The 19,592-nt window shown below is 44.9% G+C and overlaps 1 protein-coding gene across 2 annotated transcripts in view; it reads right to left on the bottom strand.

Annotated features, from left to right (window-relative positions):
- The window catches only part of AKAP12 (A-kinase anchoring protein 12), a 101,591-nt gene that overhangs the window by 15,236 nt on the left and 66,763 nt on the right, over positions 1–19,592 (bottom strand). Inside the window, exon 1 of one of the 2 annotated variants that reach the window (XM_059401262.1) lies at positions 8,749–8,974. The exons of the other annotated variant lie outside the window; for it this stretch is intronic. Within the exon in view, the coding sequence (XP_059257245.1) occupies positions 8,749–8,773 (25 nt within the window). The 5' untranslated portion in view covers positions 8,774–8,974. Of the gene's footprint in view, positions 1–8,748; positions 8,975–19,592 lie in introns of those variants that run through there. 2 annotated transcript variants of the gene reach the window in all.

The raw sequence follows: 19,592 nt of genomic DNA, 5'->3' as shown, positions 1-19,592 counted from the left end.
ATCTGTGGCTAAGAATGCGTAACCTGACATGAAAAAGGAAATAAACACAAAGGAATGCAGTGGAAATGGGGAGAGGAGAGTATATGCTTCCAACATGTCAGTGTCTTAAAAGACAAGGAGTGCAGAAATTAAAGAAGCTAATGGATTTAACACGTAATACTGATCCATGGATGGATCTCACAATGCAAGGTAAGAAATGCTAAAATGGACACTTTTAGATTAGTTGACGAAATTCGAACAAGGATGATAGATTCTACATAATGACTGTAATGATGTCAATACAGGACACGGCTGTGGAACTCCAGTTATAAAGAGCATGTATCTCTTCTTAGGAAACGGACACTTAATCCTCAGGAATAAATGACATGGATAACTGAACCCTCAACAGCTTCAGACCAAGTCCTATCTCCTGCCCATACAAGGGCTGACAGGAACCTGTATGCTGGGTTTTGGTTTTATTTTATTTTCTACCACAAAGGAAAAGTAAATAAGGAAGCAAATGCAATACAATACAGGAATCTCGATAAACGGTATATAGATGTCTCCTGTACTTGTTTTTTATTTTTGCAACTTTCTCTAAGTTCAAAGACACTGTTTAAAAAAAAAAAAAAAAGACACTGTTTAAAAAAACAAACACCCAGAGATATGTGAAATAGATAAAAATGACTAAGAGATACAAAATTCCAGTTATAAAATAATCACGGAAATTCAAAGTACATCACATGAAATTGTATGGTGACAGACGGGGACGACACCACGTGGTGAGCAGTAAGTCACGTACAGAGCTGTTAACTCGCTATGTTATACACCTGAAACTAATATAACGTAGTTATACTTCAATTAAGAAACACTCAGCAGAGGGGTGCCTGGGTGGCTCAGTGGGTTAAAGCCTCTGCCTTCGGCTTGGGTCATGATCCCAGCGTCCTAGGATCGAGCCCCACATTGGGCTCTCTGCTCAGCAGGGAGCCTGCTTCCTCCTCTCTCTCTGCCTGCCTCTCTGCTTACTTGTGGTCTCTGTCTGTCAAATAAATAAATAAAATCTTTAAAAAAAAAAAAAAAACCACTCAGCAGAATCAACAGGTGCAGACAACTAATAATACAGAAAACAACAAAAAAAGAGAGGGTGGAGGTCACAGAAGACATTGGATCCTAACCGCACAGCACAGACCATGATGTTTTATCAAGGTATTAACAGAAAAATTACTCTCTCCCAAATTCAGGGAGGGGGGAGATTAAAAGAGCCAAAGTTCTGGAGACAGATTTGGTTTCAGCTGCACCACATCTAGCACTGGGCCCTTGGGCCAATTTCCTGAAGTTTCTGTTCTTAGCGTCTTCACCTAAAACATAGGTCACCTTTGGGAAGGCTTGTTAGGAGTAAGTATCCGTTTGTTGTTAAGATAAAACAAAAACTCTAATTTTTTTCTTCATTGTCTTCTTTAGAATAGAACTATTTCATTTTAATTATTTTGCTGCCCAACTCCAAAATGATCTTTTTTTTTTTTTTTAAGATTCTACCTATTTACTTGACAGACAGAGATCACAAGCAGACATGAGAGGCCCGGCAGAGAGAGAGGAGGAAGCAGGCTCCCTGCCGAGCAGAGAGCCCGATGTGATGCAGGGCTTGATCCCAGGACCCCGAGTTCACGACCTGAGCCGAAGGCAGCGGCTTAACCCACTGAGCCACCCAGGCGCCCCCAAAATGATCTTTATAAACTGCAGGAGATTCTTCAAATTCGGAAAACTGGGAATGACATGCATACAGTATATAAATCACTGTCCAAACCCCTGAGCAAGTGTTTGAACAGAAGAGGGCAGTATTGAACAGTTTTCAACTCCACCAGGCTGGAAGCCTTTCAATTTTCCTAGATCAGGACCACAAAAAGAAAAAAAGGGGGAAAAAAAAAAAAAAAACCTCAAAAACCTACCAATCCATAAAGCTTAGGTGCCTTTTCAAATTCTCTATAGTTGAACGTGTACCTCTTTGACTCTCAACACAGATGCTACGGGAAAAACGGGGCACAGACAGACTGAGTTGGCTCCCTCCCTCTCCTGTTTGTTATTCAAACCATGTGAGGATCTAGACCCTTTACCCCATTTTGGACCAACTGAGGGTCAGAACAGTGACGCATCCCTTCTTTTTGTGTTGAACTCCATCCCCCCCACCCCCCGCCCCCCCCCCCCCCCCGCGCTTTTCCAGGCCCATCCATACCCAGTACGTTTCCCACATGCTGCCAGAAAAGGGAATCTCCAGACAAGACCACACTCATTCCTGTCCCTGTTCCAGTTTGTGGTGAGCAGAAACCTTTTTCCAGGCATTTTAAAAAATTTTTATTAACATATAATGTATTATTAGCCCCAAGGGTACAGGTCTGTGAATCATCAGGCTTACACACGTCACAGCACTCACCATAGCACAGACCTTCCCCAATGTCCATAACCCAACCACCTCCCAACCACCTCCCAACCACCTGCCTTCCCTCCTCCCCCACCCAGGCAACCTTCAGTTTGTTTTGTGGGAGGGATTAAGAGTCTCTTATGGTTTGTCTCCCTCTGGATCCCATCTGGTTTCATTTTTATGTGCTGTCTGCATACTGGTTCTGAATGAGTTAAAGATCATCGCTGGGGGAGCAAACCTGCTGGCCCAGTTTGGTGGGGTCTGGGCAGGGGAGTGAAGGCAGCAGATATGCGACACAGAAGGCAAGTGATACTAGTATCTTCTAGAAAAGACAGGCCACTGTTCACCTACCTAGATTCACACAGTGGAATCCATTCACAACCAGACCCAGAAACATTTCATTCATAAGTTTACCTCCTCTGCTTGAGTTTTCAACACATCAGCTCCCTTCAGTATTATCTGCCTTAGATCTGTCCCACTGGATTGAAAGAGGACAATCAAAAGGCTTGATCATCTAAGCATCACTGATTTGAGGATGCACTTTCTTGGTACCCAAAAAGTCCCTCCCCAGAAACAACTGACTTTACAGTAGGCCTTTCTGACACACAGTTATCACTCATGCGAGACTCAGAGTGATGGAAATTTTCCACTTTGAAGAACACTGCTCTCAATCCAGCAAGATTCCCAAATGCCCATAAAGTCTAAACACCATGCTCATTTACCTACTGCTTTGGTGACTGAGCTAGAAAATTGCCTGGTATCAAAGACAGCAAGAAAGCTTAGAAAGGGAGCCCGGTCTGCTTATCAACAGGAAAAAGTTCTAGTAGGTAGAGCTGGCAGATACTGGTCCTCTCCACACCCCAAAGCCATTTAAAAGGGCTATGACTACAAAGGAAAAAAACACTACCGTCCTAACCTCAGGCCACACACTCACCAGACCCACGCTTCCCACCATTTGCTTGGGACATGGTCTGTGTGGACCTATTTTCCCACATCGCCGTCAGTGAAAAAACATCACAGAAGTCCTGCTTCTCAAATAAACATTATTACAGAAACCATGCATTTCTATTCCCTTTTTCGGGGAGAAGACTCTAATCATGTCTGTGTGAGAGTGTCCGTATGTTGAAAACCGTTTCTTGGAAACACAAAGGATGATTTTATTTTGGGGGAAGTGTATTTTTTTTAGTCATCTCTACACCCAGTGTGTGACTTGAACTTACGAACCTGAGATCAAGAGTTGTGCACTCCTCTGGCAGAGAGAGCCAGGCACCCAAAAAAACACGATTTTTAAAATGATGTACAAGGTACTTCCATGCATTTACATTTTCAGAATATGCCCTCAAAAAAAAATCCTTATGGTGGACCTTAGATATTGAAGACACAGTACATAACAGACACAAAGGAAGGTACCAGCTTCCTAAAGCTGTCCTATCACCAGAGGCTTTGGGTAATTGTCAGCCTGTCTTGTGTTTTTCTAAGACAAATGAAAAAGTATCCCTAAAAAGTGTAGAAAGTAGAAGAGAACAGTGGCATCCAGTAGTATATATTTTCTGGAATGAACACCTGTAACTGTATTTTCATTTTTAAAAATATAAGCCACTCCCTTCATTAAACTATAGGAAAACTGTTAAGGGCTTTGATAGTAATCTATGTATTTCCTTTTCCTTTTTTTTTTTTTTTTGAATATTTTATTTATTTGACACAGAGAGATACAGCTAGAGAGAGAACACAAGCAGGGGGAGTGGAAGAGGGAAAAGCAGGCTTCCTGCTGAGCAGAGAGCCCGATGTGGGTCTCGATCCCAGGACGCTGGGATCATGACCTGAGCAGAAGGCAGTTGCTTAATGGCTGAGCCTCCCAGGCACCCCTAATCTACGTATTTCTTAGTATTATGAGTTTGTCATCACAAGCCCTTTCAAGGTCAAAAAACAAGAACAAGACCCCTACAAGGCTGTGAAATAGTAACGAGTCAAGTTAATGTGAGAATACGGTAAGTATTTTTAATGATGTCTCAAGAGCAAAACTTGAAATCATTTATGGTATAGAAATCCCACTTTGGTAGAGCATATGAAAGCTTTTAGGTGTTATTTTCTAGTAAACTCTGCTTCATCTCCAGATAAATGTCCAGTTAGGTAATCCCCATTTAGGAAATCAAACACAAGAGCCGTCCGGGGTGCGCGGCCACATTTACACTGTCCTTGTGGAACTATCGTCATCCGTCTACTTCCCGAGTTTCAAAAGGCACATGATCCCCCCAAAAGTCCAAGTACTCTCCTAGAAGCTGTGCTCCACACAGACACCCCACCTCCAAACTCCACAAATGCAATCAACGGTTGCAGATCAATCAACAAGTCCAAAACCTACAGCCTACAGGGTCTGTTCTCACTCTTCCAAATACTTAAGAGATTAAGACATAAAAAGTGTAACTCGTGTCTTCTATTGTAGATGTTTAAGAGAAGACAAGAAAGAGGTTGTCATATGATATATTGCAAAATTTTAATGCTTTTATCCAAACGTAGCTTTCCAAGTCCCGTGGTACAACAATAGTCATTTTTGTCAGAGAAAAAGTGCAATATTGCAAAAGCTACAACATTAACTTTTTCGGTTTAGGGTAACCAGAGCGCTCTGTTCTGTAGCCCCACCAGGCCTGCTTGCTGCTGACATCTGGATCTGGTTAACTTTCTCCTACAATCTGCAGCACTGTCCTGGAGTTTTTCCAGAAATTCTCTACATTCTAAATCCATCCCGTATATCCCACACACCCAACGTCCCATGCTGTTAGGCTCATTAACCACAAAACCTCGAAGGGAGATGTTTAAACTAGGATTAAAACTCAGAAAAGCAAAACCCCACGTAGGCAGGGTTCAGGGGACGGTCCCCATTTGTCCCGGCCTCAACAGTGATGCTGAATGGCCCCTGTACATCGGGGCAGGCATACAAAAGCAGGGGCACCAAGAAAGCCGTATTAATATCCTTTACAAGGTACACTACGGCTGTGCTTCTTTGTAGCTGTGAAACACCAAGAAAAACTGAGTTATCATCTTTAAAAGGGTGTTAAATACCCATTGTGTGCAGGATTCTTGTACAGAATAATGCAAATGGGCCCTCACTAGGAGGTAGTTATTACTCTAGTAGGTGTGACCATACTCATTTCAACATCCCTCGAGTCTCTAAACAACTCATCTGCCTCCTTGGCAAACAGAAGCAGCCGTGTAGATGATTTTTTTAAATCCTGTCCAAAGATCTGCATAGAGAAAGGCAATATAGATCATCTAGAACTTGCATGAATGTTGGAGGACTCTTCCTTCCCTGGTTTCTAGTAGAGACAAAGAGTAATGCTGCCCTAATTCCCCATGACACTCCACGGTTATCTCAATAACGTGTTAGATAAAACAGGTTAGATATTTTCAAATTACCTTCCAAAATTCAAGAAGCATTTTTCTCCTGGCACACCTTTAGTAGGCTGGTGGGGGAGATGACACCTCCACCATCCTATGTGATCACGTATTTTCTTGTTTTGTTTTTTAATGTATTTATTTAAGTCATCTCCACACCCAGCGTGGGGCTTGAACTCCAAGACCTGGAGATCAAGAGTCACGCCCTGTACTGACTGAGCCAGCTGGTCCTCAAGTTGTTTTGTTTTTTGTTTTGTTTTGTTTTGAGAGAGAGAGAGAGCAGACAGAGAGAGCAAGCATAGCAGGACTGTAGCAGAGGGAGAGGGAGAAGCAGGCTCCCTGCCCACCAGGGAGCCCAACACGAGGCTCAAACCCAGGACCCCAAGATCATGACCTAAGTCAAAGGCAGACGCTCAACTGACTGAGTCACCCAGATGCCTCCTACTGTCCAGCTTGTAAGCTAAAGTATTGCTCCTGTGATGTGAGGTTAAGATGTCAAGGAAGACCCAGAGTGTATGAGAATATGCCATCATTTCACAGTAAGTTTTGCTACCCTCATTTCACTGGTCTGGGGGTGGGGGGTTGTGCAGGAAGGAGGAGTAATAGTCCTGTAAGTGACAGCATTTCCTTACTTTCAGGAAAGGAAACTCGCTCCTAAGTACAAGAATATTATCAGTCTGATCACTTCCTGTTCACTGTGAAATTTAAATGCTCCACGCATAACGTAACACTGAAGAGGACTAGATTTCATATTATTTAGATGAGTAATCTGCTATTTAATTAGTAATTAATGCCATTTTAATTTTTAAAAATTTTTTTTAAAGATTTTGTTTGACAGAGATCCTAAGTAGGTGGGGTCAGGGGGTAGAGAGCAAGCAGGCTCCCCGCTGAGCAGAGAGCCAGGTGCAGGGCTCCATCCCAGGACTCTGGGATCACAACCTGAGCTGAAGGAAGAGGCTTAACCCACTGACCCACCCAGGCACCCCTACTTAATGCCATTTTTAAAAGCTTTTCTTGCTTTTCAAGATTCTGACCAACTAAAGACCAGTCACTGTAAATCTTTCTTATCAGGATAACTTACAGAGGGGGGAAAAGATGACAGCTCAAACTCCCTTGGTCCACAACAAAATGGTTATTGGCTGTTACAGTTTTGGAGGTAGGAATTTATGTGCACTTTATTACTAGGGAAAGTACCAAATTTTGTCCATTCTCCACAACAGCACTGTAACAGGAACTCAGAAAGCAACAGATCTACTTAACTTGAAGTTGCCTTAAAAATGACATCATCCAGGGGCACCTGGGTGGCTCCGTGGGTTAAGCCTCTGCCTTCGGCTCAGGTCATTATTTCAGGGTCCCAGGGATCAGCCCCCGCATTGGGCTCTCTGCTCAGCAGGGAGCCTGCTTCCCTCTCTCTCTCTGCCTGCCTGTGATCTCTGTCAAATAAATATATACATTTTTTAAAAAAATGACACCATCCTTCCAACCGTTTCCATTCATCCATTGGGATGATTTGAACCAATTTTTGAAAGCCCTCCAAATACCCCAAGTTCCGTACCTCTTTAACTACTTTGAAAAAGTGACACCTATCTCGTAAGAAACTCAACACCTGACAAATCAGGCAGTGAATATAATAAAGGTCATGCTATACACAAAAAGCACCCAGAAGAAAAGTTATAATCCTAGAAGGCCCACCCCTAGCCGTGGCACCCCCCACAAACCACACTACCAGGCAGCCTCTCTCACGTTTGGCATGGCTGTTTCATTCAGAGAAAAAGAAATGATCTGGAAAAAATGAAACGTTTTGGTTTTAATCTATTTTATTTTGTACAGTCTATTAAATAATAGATTCTAGGTGTCTCGTAAATATTGTTGCTATACAAATGGTATGTGGCTTATGGCATTAACTCGAGGAAGGAATTCTAAGGAAATCTCAAAGTAAACAAGCTAATCTATAGGAAGTGAGGGGTATTTTTAGTTTTCTGAACTTTCACATTCATTTAAAATTGCACAGAAGAACCAGGCTTCACAGAAACCATTATATTGAGAAAAATGTGAAGTTTAGAAATCCTACACAGCATTTTTAAGAAAAGGTGTAGATTTGATGAGCAGTGATCTCAAACAATTAGAAAAGAGCAGGTCTTAGAAATCTAAATTAGCCAATGGGCGCTTGTGCTGGAGTAGTAAAAAGGAGAGAAGAGAAAACAGGCAAGTTCCTAAGGAGTCAGTCCACACACAGCACACATGCATCAACGATCAAATATCAAGTTAGAAGAGCTGTGAGGGCTTTTGACAAATCTGATATATATAACTCATTTGCTAGACATATGAATTAAATATTATAATTCATACTTACAGCCAAATTTTTAGAATGCGTTTTTTAAAAAACATACATTTTTACTATTAGTGCTTCAATCCTGTTACCCGCTGGCCATCAACTTTACACTATGTATTTGCTAAAACCACCATTTAAACCAGAGCTAACATTTTAGGCCCCTAAATCGCCAAGTGCACTTTCACTGAAAGTTTCCTATTAATAAGCAGGCCATATCCTAATTTCGCAAAGACAGGAATTTACTTCTTTAGGACTACAACCAGGGATTAGGCTTTCACAACCTAGCTTCAAATTCACCCCAATCTAACACCTATCTCTTCAGTTGGCTATTCTTCTGCCCTCCCCCCACCAAGCGCCCCCCAATACATTCAAGGTCTCCCCTAAGTACAGTCAGGGAGACTCCTGCGTAGGCAAAAAGAAAACGCTGGGCGTGTTGAGTTCTCACGGAGCCCAAGAGAGAATGCTCTTCTGGCTGGAAAGTCAGCCAACACAGGAATGAATGCCCCATCAGTGTGTCCCCGGCCAAGGACCTCGAAAGGTCTCTGCCCCCAAATGCGGGGTGGAGGGAGGGAAGCCTTTACTCCACCTGCCACGGAGGCGGAACACAACCAGCCGGCCGCCGCCTTACCTGTGATGGTGAGGATTCCCAGCATATTTAACCGCACACCTGCAGACGGCAGGAACAGCCGCTGCTCGCCCTCCTGCGGGCGCTGGGCTGAAGCAGCACCGGGTCTCGCCAGCCCCGCGCAGGCGGGCTGAGAGATCAGAGAGGAGTGCGCGCCGAGCCACCCCCGGAGGATGAGGGAGAATTTAAAGGGACTTCGGAGCCGCGGCAAAAAGGGACAGAGGATGCATTTCCACGGCTAATTATAGGAGGGCCCGCCCCCGCCCCGGAGCCCCGCCCCCCGCCCCGGAGCCCCGCCCCCGCGCTGGGACCTGGCACCGCGCCCGGGTCATGTGTTTCATTTTACAGGAGAGGGGCCCGCCCTGGAGCTGGTGTCCGGGAATGGTCAGTGGGGCTCCGCAGGGTCCCAGGGAGGGGTTCAGCGTGGCTGGGGTGAAGAACCCGAGTCAGCAACATTTTATCTGAGCCGTTACTTCATTCCTGGCGCCGATTTACTCGGGCGTCCTCACCCTTTAGCAGGACTTGAAGCAAATAACGGCCCAGATATTACAAGTCTACGACCATTTTTTTTTTTTTTTTTTTTTTACGGCGTTTTGTAGCCTTGTTTGTGCAAAGGCTGACCAGGTGCCAAACACGGCTCGCATTTAGCAGCGACAGTATTTTTACATTTCCACCGCCCGTAGGACACACGGGCCCTGAGCTGGGGGATGGCAACTGGTCTCCTCCCTTGTCCCTTGAGAAGGGTGTTCGAAGGCCACCGTTGTGTCTCCCACGCTCAATCAACCCAAGGCAACTTGTAAAAAGCCCGAAGACTGGGGCAGCGGGTTTGTTTGTTGTTGTCTTTATGGTACCCGTTAACTAAATATTTAGATCAAACGAGGCCCTATTCCGCAATACAGACACTGCCATATTCAAGCGCACGGCATGGAGGTCAGAACCCACATCAAGCACTCATAACATCTCAGGCAGCCTCGGATCTCAAATGCTTTCTTCCCGAAACCTTAGAATGGTCCGTAGGAAGACACAGAGGAACTGATACACCGGTCTTGCAATTTCGACGTGCTTGTGTCATTGTTCTGCAAGGGAAAGTGCACCGAGCCCCCCCGCCCCCCGCTTCCTTTCCTGTTCATCCTCGTCCTGTTTATCACTTCATGCCTTGCCTGCTTCACCCCATTGCCACGGCCTCTTCCGCTAAGCAAACAAAAGAAAGGTTTTAGGACTGCTCTTCCCTTCAGACGGAGAAGTTCAGATCTTACTCATTACTGCTTAGGGGAGCAGAGAGCCTTGGGCTGGACCAGAGTGGGCGCAGTGAAGAGAAGGGTGGGGCAGAAGCATCAAAAAAAAAAAAAAAAAGAGCCAGCCCGGGGATGCCGGCGGACACCTAGTTGCCTCTTCTGGCCACCAGGAGGCGCAACGCACAAGGGTTGGGCCCAACTGGGCGAGGTTAAGAAAGCAATGTCGCTAGTGATCAGACCACGTTACAAAAATCTACCTCAGCCTCTTTGTTGACCCGGCTTCCCTCTTTTTTATTCCAGAGGACATCCAGCCAGGCCGTATGTGTCCCCAGGGAACGGAATGATGAGCTCCCTCTCCTGCCGCCTGTGATATGATACCCAGAGCAAGCCGCATCCTAATCTTTCATCTTCCCTCGAGGGCCCTTAATTGGGGTTCACAAATTACCTCAATTACAGAGTCTGGTGTGTGTCAAATACTGCTGGTGGAATGGTCCCCCTCTGTAATCCACGCATGCACACTAAGCAGTCCAGACCACTCTGAAGCACTCCCCTCCCCCAACACAGGCACTTAGCTCCCGGAGCTGGGGAGTCCTGGCTGAACAGATCCTGGATGAACAAGCCTCTGGAGGCTGCACAGGTGGTCTACATTAAATGACTGGTCTATAGCCTTCCCAAGCAACAGCCCCAACAGTGTGTCCCCAGATACAGCCACACCCCTCCCCTGAACTGTCCCAGGAACAGCACCCCCCCCACACACCTCAGGGATCTGGGATCTCAGTTTCGCCTCATTTCTCAGCACCAGCTGCTGGGGACAGCACATGGCCATCATCTGGTGTGCCCTTTGAAATACACCTGTTCCACCTATAGGCACATCTGTCAATTCTGACCTTGCTTAACAGTGCCTACCTGCTCCTTTCCTTCCCATAAGCCCAAGATCTAACAAATCACAGGCAACAGCTACTCCACTGGGCTGAACTGGAAGACACATCCCTAGTTACCAATTTAAGGCCCCAAATAACATCCACAAAGATAAACGTATTGCTGTGTAATTCTGTTACACCTTTTCTTTTTAGGACACTGGTAACAACACTGACACTGGGATTCCTAAAGTGGTTAAAAGCACAAGGCAGAGCAAGAGAGCATCTGGTGGCAAGTTGCTGACTCTCTCAGCAGACAAGCAAGGACAGGGCGTGACACGGTGGCGGCCTCTGTGGGTCTGCATTTTACAAAGCAAAGTCACTCAACCATGTGAAAGCAAAGGTGGCGCTCAGACCCAAGGGTCAATATACAATGCAGGAAACTTTCTTTTGCTGTTATGTTCTGATTACATTAAAACTGTAGAGAAAGAAATCATCACCCAAAGCCAAAATTATGGGGAAAATGTTTAACCATATCCCAAATAGGTAGCGGACAGCGAAGGTGTTTTTCCTGAATCTTCATGGTTCATTGAACAGGTATTTGCCACGTTCTTGCTCTGTGTTAATTACACTGTACGTCCGGGGATACACTCGGTTATTATCCTTTGGCCTTGGGGAGCTCATCCAGCGGTAGACCCATCTGGAGGCCAACATGGGCACACTCCAGTGTAGCTCACTGCACATACCACGTGAGCTGGCTGCAGAAAGGGTGAGATGCGTGAAGGGGACAGCGGAAGGCAGTCCACGCAGGAGCAGCATAGGCAAAGAAGAAGAACATGACATTTAGCGGATTATGAGGGAGTTCTGTCGACCTACAAGCTCAGAGCACCTGGCGAGAGACCAGGGGAAGGGAGGGGAAGGTAACAGAGATGGTAACTGAAGTGAGAACGAGAAATACTGTATTTGAGGCTTATGAATTTGAGTGACAGCTTAATGGCTTTCTAACACATAAAACCCTATTAAAAGGCGGGCAAAGGATCTAAGTAGACACTGCTCTAAAGTACATACACAAATGGCCAATGAGCACATGAAAAGATCCTCTGCATCATCCGTCATTAGGAAAATGCCTCTCCAGACCACAATGAGGTACCAATCCACGCCCACTAGGATGGCTACCATCAAAAAGATGGGAGAGTAACACGGACTTGAGAAATGAGAAGCTTCATCCATGGTTAGCAGAGATGTAAAATGGTGCAGCTGCTTTGGAAAACAGTCGGGCAACTCCTCAAAATGTTAAACACAGAGCTACTGTATGACCCGGCAATTCTACCCCTAGATATATAGCCAGGAGAAATGAAAACATGCATCCATGCAAAAATTTGTACAGGAATGCTGATAGCAGTATTCATTAATCACAGTAGCCCAAAACTAGAAGCAACCCTGATATCCATCAACTGATACACAGAAAACAAAATTAGGGATACCTGCAAAGGAGAAGGCTACTCAGTAATAAAAAGGATTAAATATGCAGGTTATCTCTTTTTTTTTTTTAAGATTTTATTTATTTATTTGACAGACAGATATCACAAGTAGGCAGAGAGGCAGGCAGGGGGTGGGGGAAAGCAGGCTCCCACCTGAGCAGAGAGCCCGAAGCGGGGCTTGATCCCAGGACCCTGGGATCATGACCCGAGCCAAAGGCAGAGGCTTTAACTCACTGAGCCACCCAGGTGCCCCTAAATATGCATGTTCTAACGTGGATGAACAATGAAAACATTGCTAAGCAAAAGAAACTCATCACCCAAGAGCATACTGAACATACCAAAATGTTTTTGTTTTTAGTTTTTAATTTTAATAATTTTATTTTTTATAAACATTATAATGAATTATTAGCCCCAGGGGTACAGGTCTGTGAATCGCCAGGTTTACATACTTCACAGCACTCACCATAGCACATACCCTCCCCAGTGTCTATAACCCAACCCCCCTCTCCCTACCCACCCCCATGGCCCTCCTCAGTTTGTTTTGAGATTAAGAGTCTCTTATGTGGGCCGGGGAGATCGGGAGGTCTCTTATGGTTTGTCTCCCTCCCGATCCCGTCTTGAGAGAGAGGAGTGGGAAGCCCAGGGAGAAGAAGAGAGAATCTCAAGCAGACTTGGGGCTTGATCTCACGACCCTAAGATCTCCACTTGAGCTGAGACACGCTTAACTGACTGCACCACCAGGCACCCCTTGAAATATTTAATCCCATTTAAATGAAATGTCCACAAAAAGCGGTTGCCTAGAACCAGAGAGGTGGGGAGAGCAGGACTGAGTGAGAACAGGTTTCGGGGTTCTTTAGGAGAGATCAAAATGTCCCTAACTGCCTGCCTCCAAGTGGGACTGAGCATTAAAGCCACACATGAGAACCGGAGCAATCGGAGATGGCCACCAAACCCAGGCCCCCACACTCCATGTCACTGCCTTTCCAAAGCAGCATTCCCTTGCAGGAAAAGCAACCAAAATACCAACAAGGTCTCTTCCTCTGACAGGAAGAGGCCCGGTGAAATCTAAGCAAGCATCTTCACCACCGTGACTCCTTTACAAAGCTTCAAGGGATGCCTGGGCAGCTCAGTGGGTGTCTGTCTGCCTTCAGCTCAAGACATGATCTCAGGGTCCTGGGATCGAGCCCTGGATGGAGTCCCACACTGCACCCCCCGCTCAGCAGGGAGTCGGCTTCTTCCTTTCCCTCTGCCCTGCTCCTGCACACTTTCTCTCTCTCAAATCAAATCTTTAAATATATTTATATATATTTAAAAAAAGCTTCCAAGATAAACTCAGGGTGAGCTCAAAGCTGCTGGAAGAGATGACATAGACATGGTCTTTTTTTTTAAATTTTATTTATTTGTTTGACAGACAGATTATAAATAGGCGGAGAGGCAGGCAGAGAGAGAGGAGGAAGCAGTCTCCCCGCTGAGCAGAGAGCCCGAATGCGGGGCTCGATCCCAGGACCCTGGGACCACGACCTGAACCGAAGGCACAGGCTTTAACCTACTGAGCCACCCAGGTGCCCCCATAGACATGGTCTTGAGAGGCAAGCATCAGGTGCAGGATGGGTGTTCTGGTCTCCGCCCTTACACCGCAAACCCTGACAAATACCAGCTAATCGAATTTTACGGTCCGGTTGAACTGGACATATTTATACAGACACGGTTACTCTGACTCAAAATCCTCAAGACAAATAATGTGAGTGGTTCCTCAAAGGGACTGTGGTGATACCACAGAAAGGCTTGAAGGGGATTTTAAAATGACTTCACAATCCAGTTTAAAACAAAGCAAGGAAAAATGTAAATACTCAATACAGATGATAAAAGTGACTTAATTTAAGAATTATTTCGCCCCTCATTGAGTCCATATTGGAACATTCCTTGATTTGGCAATTCTGTTTCTGCGAAATATACCCAATGAGAGGCAGAGGTTTATGTGTGAGAACATTTACTGCTTGGGGTGTACCATGTTTGAAGAGCCTAAGTGTTCCACTAGTAGGAAGGGGGGATATTTGGCAAAATCATCATAACAAATAACAAGGAAAATGGCTACACTTATACAGAAGTCCACACCTTTGTTCAGGGTGAAAAGCATGATACAAACTATATATTGAATCTAACCACAATTCTGCTTTTTAAAAATGCATATATGGTACATAATAAGGCTGAGGAAGAAGGCCCAGAAAGAAAAATAACAAAAGCCAAACATAGTGGAATTACAGGGAATCTCAGTATCTTCCTATTCTTTATTTTAAAGTGGGTGCCACGCCTCACAGGATTTGAACTCCCAAACCTGAGGCCAAGACCTGGGCTGAGATCAAGAGTTAGATGCTTTACTAACTGAGTCACCCACGTGTCCCAATATTTTCCTACATTTTACGCATCTTCCACAACATTGTTACTTCTGTGGTCAGAACATGAGCACATTGGCCAGCTGGCTTTGGGGTGGACGGATGGCGTCCAGCACTACCAGACCTCGAACCCCAGAGCGACGCCTCTGATGTGCACAGTGGTCCAAGATACCATGATCTTCAACTCTCCAATCACTGGAACACAGAGATTGGAAAAGTGCAAGGAGACTAAAGTTTAAATACAATCTTTTAAGAATTAGGAAATTTTTAAAAACTTCCAAATCTGGTGGGCGCCTGGGTGGCTCAGTGGGTTGGGCCGCTGCCTTCGGCTCAGGTCATGATCTCAGGGTCCTGGGATCGAGTCCCACGTCGGGCTGCCTGCTCAGCAGGGAGCCTGCTTCCTCCTCTCTCTCTCTGCCTGCCTCTCTGCCTACTTATGATCTCTCGCTGTCAAATAGATAAATAAAATCTTAAAAAAAAAGAAAAAAAAACTTCTGAATCTGGTGGGCTACATGAATAAAAAAGAGGAATCAATTCTTTCCTGAGAGCCTTGTGTTCAAATCCTCCACTCATCTCAGGTCTGAACACTCCTGTCTTTGATGTTGTCAAAAGGATTCTAGGGGCGCCTGGGTGGCTCAGTGGGTTAAAGCCTCTGCTTTCAGCTCAGGTCATGATCCCAGGGTCCTGGAATCAAGCCCTGCATCAGGCTCTCTGCTCAGCGGAGAACTGGCTTCCCCCCACCCCGCCTGCCTCTCTGCATACTGTGATCTGTCAAATAAGTGAAAAATTTAAAAAAGCGGGGGGGGGATCCTGAAGTCTGAAAAGCTAGCTTCTAGTCCTGACTGTTGGCTTTATGGCACACGGCGAAATATTAGAATGCTGTCTCTGTAGTTCAACTAATGGAGAATAAATATATGACCCACAGTAATGTTATGCTGAGATGTAAATGAAAGTTAACACTATCACTACGGAGTATATTCTAGAAGGAGAGTAAATATTAGCTATAAGGTCACTTAAAACCATGCCCTTTTAGGGCACCTGGCTGGCTCAGTGGCTTTGGTTCAGGTCATGATCTCAGGGTCCTGGGATCGAGTCCCGCATCAGGCTCTCTGCTCAGCAGGGAGCCTGCTTCCCCCTCTTTCTCTGCCTGGCTCTCTGTCTGTCAAATAAACAAATAAAATCTTTAAAAACAACAACAACAACCACCATGCCCTTTTCTTTTCCTTTTTTAAGATTTTATTTATTTATTTGACAGAGATCAAAAGCAGGCAGAGAGGCAGGCGGAGGGCGGGGAAGCAGGCTCCCCACTGAGCAGAGAGCACGATGCAGGGCTCGATCCCAGGACCCTGGAATCATGACCTGAGCTGAAGGCAGAGGCTTCAACCCACTGAGCCACCCAGGCACATCCTCAACGGGAGGAAAGCTGGTTTCCTTCCTGATGGGGACGCTCTGTGTGCCTGATGCAGACAGAAGATACACAGTACATACACTGATATAGTACATGTGTCTATCTGAATATTATGGGAGGGGGAGAGATGCTATGAAAATATCTAAAAAGATTCCTTCCGGGGGCGATAACGGAAAAAAGGTCAAGAAACGCTGCTTGTAGTAGCGATTAAGTCTCATTTTGAAGAATCCTCTGGAAACTATTTCTGGGAAGACAAAAATGCCCCTTTATTATTAAAAATGCCTCTTCTCCTCTCACTTTGCCAGAAAAGAAAGAGTGGATCTTAATTTGCCCGAATTCTTAATGAAAAGGAGTCAGGGAGGTGGGGTGGGGTGGGGGAAGCAGCCGAAGGTTGAGTCAAATAGCGGCGATGGGCCCAGCACCCACTGGCACTCCGCATCCGTCCTCCTGATTCATGGTGTGACCCCACGCAAGCCACATACACAACTTCCAATGTTAGAGCAGCCACACCAAAATGAGTTAAAAAAAAAAATTGAGGTCCATTTTATTATGCTTTATTTAGCCCGGTATTAACAATATTATGACAACATGTACTCAGTATAAAAAATGATTAATGAAAACATTTTACCATCTTTCTGTTGCACTAAGTCTTTGAAACCCAGGATGTACTTTGTTCACAAAGCATATCTCAAGTAGGATTATTAGAACTTCAAGGGCTAAATAGCGACCTTGCGGCCAGAGAACAGCTCTGAAACCTCAAACCTAACTGAATGTTCCCGCTCTTTCCTTTTTCTTTTAGAAAGCAGGCTCCATGCTAACACAGGGTTTGAACCCATGACCCTGAGATCATGGCTCACAAGCTCTACCTCTGAGCCAGCCCCAGCCAGGCACCTGGAACGTCCCCCCCTCTTTCTGCCATTTTGTCAGCAACAATCCTATCCCTGTTTTATTTCCTAGCCTTCTAGATAAATCCCCAGGATACCCAGTCACAGAAATGCCCTCACTACCTCAGCGTCCAGTTTAGAGCTGGCCCTTCCACTCACCTAGAATTCTCCAGCAGTTAAGCCCAAACCCTACAGTTAAGACCATTCTACCTCCCCATTACTGTGCTCCCACACAGGAATTCTCTGTTGGCTTAGCACTTAAATAAACCAAATTTGGTTGGACTAATGGATGAGTTCCTTGGTGGCCTCTACATGGTAAGGAATAAAATTCCCACTGATAGATTTAACTGGTACACTTGGCTTTTCCACTGTCTCTTAATTTGTTAATATATTTAATACCTTTAAACCTATTATTTTTCCACTAACTTTTACAGTAATCACATCCAACAATACAATGCTTTAAATGATTTTTTTACTTAAAAGGTCATCCTATGGGTGTAATTAGATCGGCTTAAAAAATAATTATAAAGCAAAAGTTGACACTTGCAGAAGAAATAGATTTAAGCTACGGTCACAAGAATTCCTATTTACTTGCGAAGATGACTTTTTTTTTTTTTTTTTAACAAATCTGGAGTGTCCTAGTTAAAAGCATGTAATTTTTTTAAAGTCAGTGTAAAATTTACTGTCTATCTAGAGAGTAAATTCTGGATGACAGTGTATTTTATCTTTTACTTCCTCCAGAAAACATACTCATGGATCATCGAGATGAAATGCATGAACTCCAAGATCAGAGAAAAACAGAAAAAGGTTAAGAAATTGGCAGTGGCAACCAGTTTGAGCACCTCAATACACCGGCATCCTGGACTAGCTGGAGAAAAAGTAATTAACTCCACTTACGCTACAGAAATCTCCAAAGGCCTCAACCTAACGCAAATAGATTCAGGTGAAAAGACCCAAGACACGGATAAGTGGATGAACCGAATGTGGAATATATAAACAATGGATGGTCACCCAGCCTTAAAATGGACAGAAATCCTGTCCCATTATTACAGCTCAGACAAATCCTCAATACATGATGCAAACAGTGAGGCAAGCCATTCACACAAGGGCAGGTCCCTCCTATGTGACATACCACAATTTAAAAATTTTTATTAAAAAAGAAAAAAGAAGACCCTAGGTTTCCTCTTCCTACAGTCTGTATAGCCCAGAGGGGACAGGACTGAAGCTCAGTCTCCAGGCCAGGAGTGGGAGGTGGGGGGTGCAGAGACTCGAAGGCGCACCACAGCACCCCATTGTAAAAGACAAGAGGCGTTCAGCCACCCCACTCCCATACTCCCTCACTAGGCTCCAGAAAGGAGTCTGTACACTTGGGGGAATGTGACCAGCCCAAGACAAGACACATGAAGATCAACCAGATCACCCTCCAGGGATGGCCATGTTGCCCTGTAACACAATCCTAACCAACTCTTATTTTTCTATTATTATTTATTTACCTTTAGAGAGTGCGAAAGGAGGGCGAGCACACACGAGCAGGGGCGTGGAGCAGAGGGAGAGGGAAACAGACTTAAAAAAAAAAAATAAGACCTTACTGGGGTGCCTGGGTGGCTCAGTGGGTTAAGCCCCTGCCTTCGGCTCAGGTCATGATCTCAGGGTCCTGGGATCCAGCCCCGCATCGGGCTCTCTGCTCAGCCGGAAGCCTGCTTCCTCCTCTCTTTCTGCTTGCCTCTCTGCCTACTTGTGATCTCTGTCTGTCAAATAAATAAAATCTTAAAAAAAAAAAAGATTTTATTTATTTGAGAGAGAGAGCATGGGAGTGGTGAGGGTCAGAGAGAGGAGCAGACTCCCCGCTGAGCAGGGAGCCCGATGCAGACACGATCCCAGGCCTCCAGGATCATGACCTGAGCTGAAGGCAGTCACCCAACCAACTGAGCCACCCAGGCACCCGGAAACAGAGACTCTTAATCTGCCTCAATGTCCAGCATGGAATCTGATGTGGGGCTTGATCTCATGACCCTGAGATCGTGACCTGAGCCAAAATCCAGAGTCAGACAGTAAACTGACTAAACCACCTAGGTGTGCTCCCCACCCACTGATTTTTAAATATCGACAAACCAGCCCCCAAATCAGATACCTAAGGAAAACACCTATTATGAAAGACAAAAAAGCAATCTGGAAGAGACAGAAGCAATGCAGAGAAATCAACCTTCAAAGCAATCCAAAGATAGATAATGCAGCCAGAAAAAAAAAAAAAACCAGGATACTTCAAAAATGAATTTTAGGAAAAAAAAATTCAGTTCTTAGAAATAAAATACAAAATGGAAACTAGTCTTTAGGATATTTTCCCAGAAAATAGAGTCAAATACAAAGAGCGAAGAGATAAATGACAGAAGGGAGAAAAAAAAGATTTAATGAGGGCCACTGTAGGTCTTAAATCTGAATAACAGTAACTCCAAAAAGAACAAAGAAAAAGATGGGAATGAATGAAATAACTTCCCCGGCATGTGATAAATGGATTCACAAGGAGACCCATTGCTGTGATTTTCAGAAGACTTTTAGGACAGAAAGGACACTATAAGCCACCCGTGGGAT

The sequence above is a fragment of the Mustela nigripes genome, chromosome 5 (assembly GCF_022355385.1).
Source record: "Mustela nigripes isolate SB6536 chromosome 5, MUSNIG.SB6536, whole genome shotgun sequence".
Classification (NCBI taxonomy): Eukaryota; Metazoa; Chordata; class Mammalia; order Carnivora; family Mustelidae; genus Mustela; species Mustela nigripes.
The sequence above is the reverse complement of the archived record's forward strand: the minus strand, read 5'-3'. Positions and strand labels throughout refer to the sequence as shown.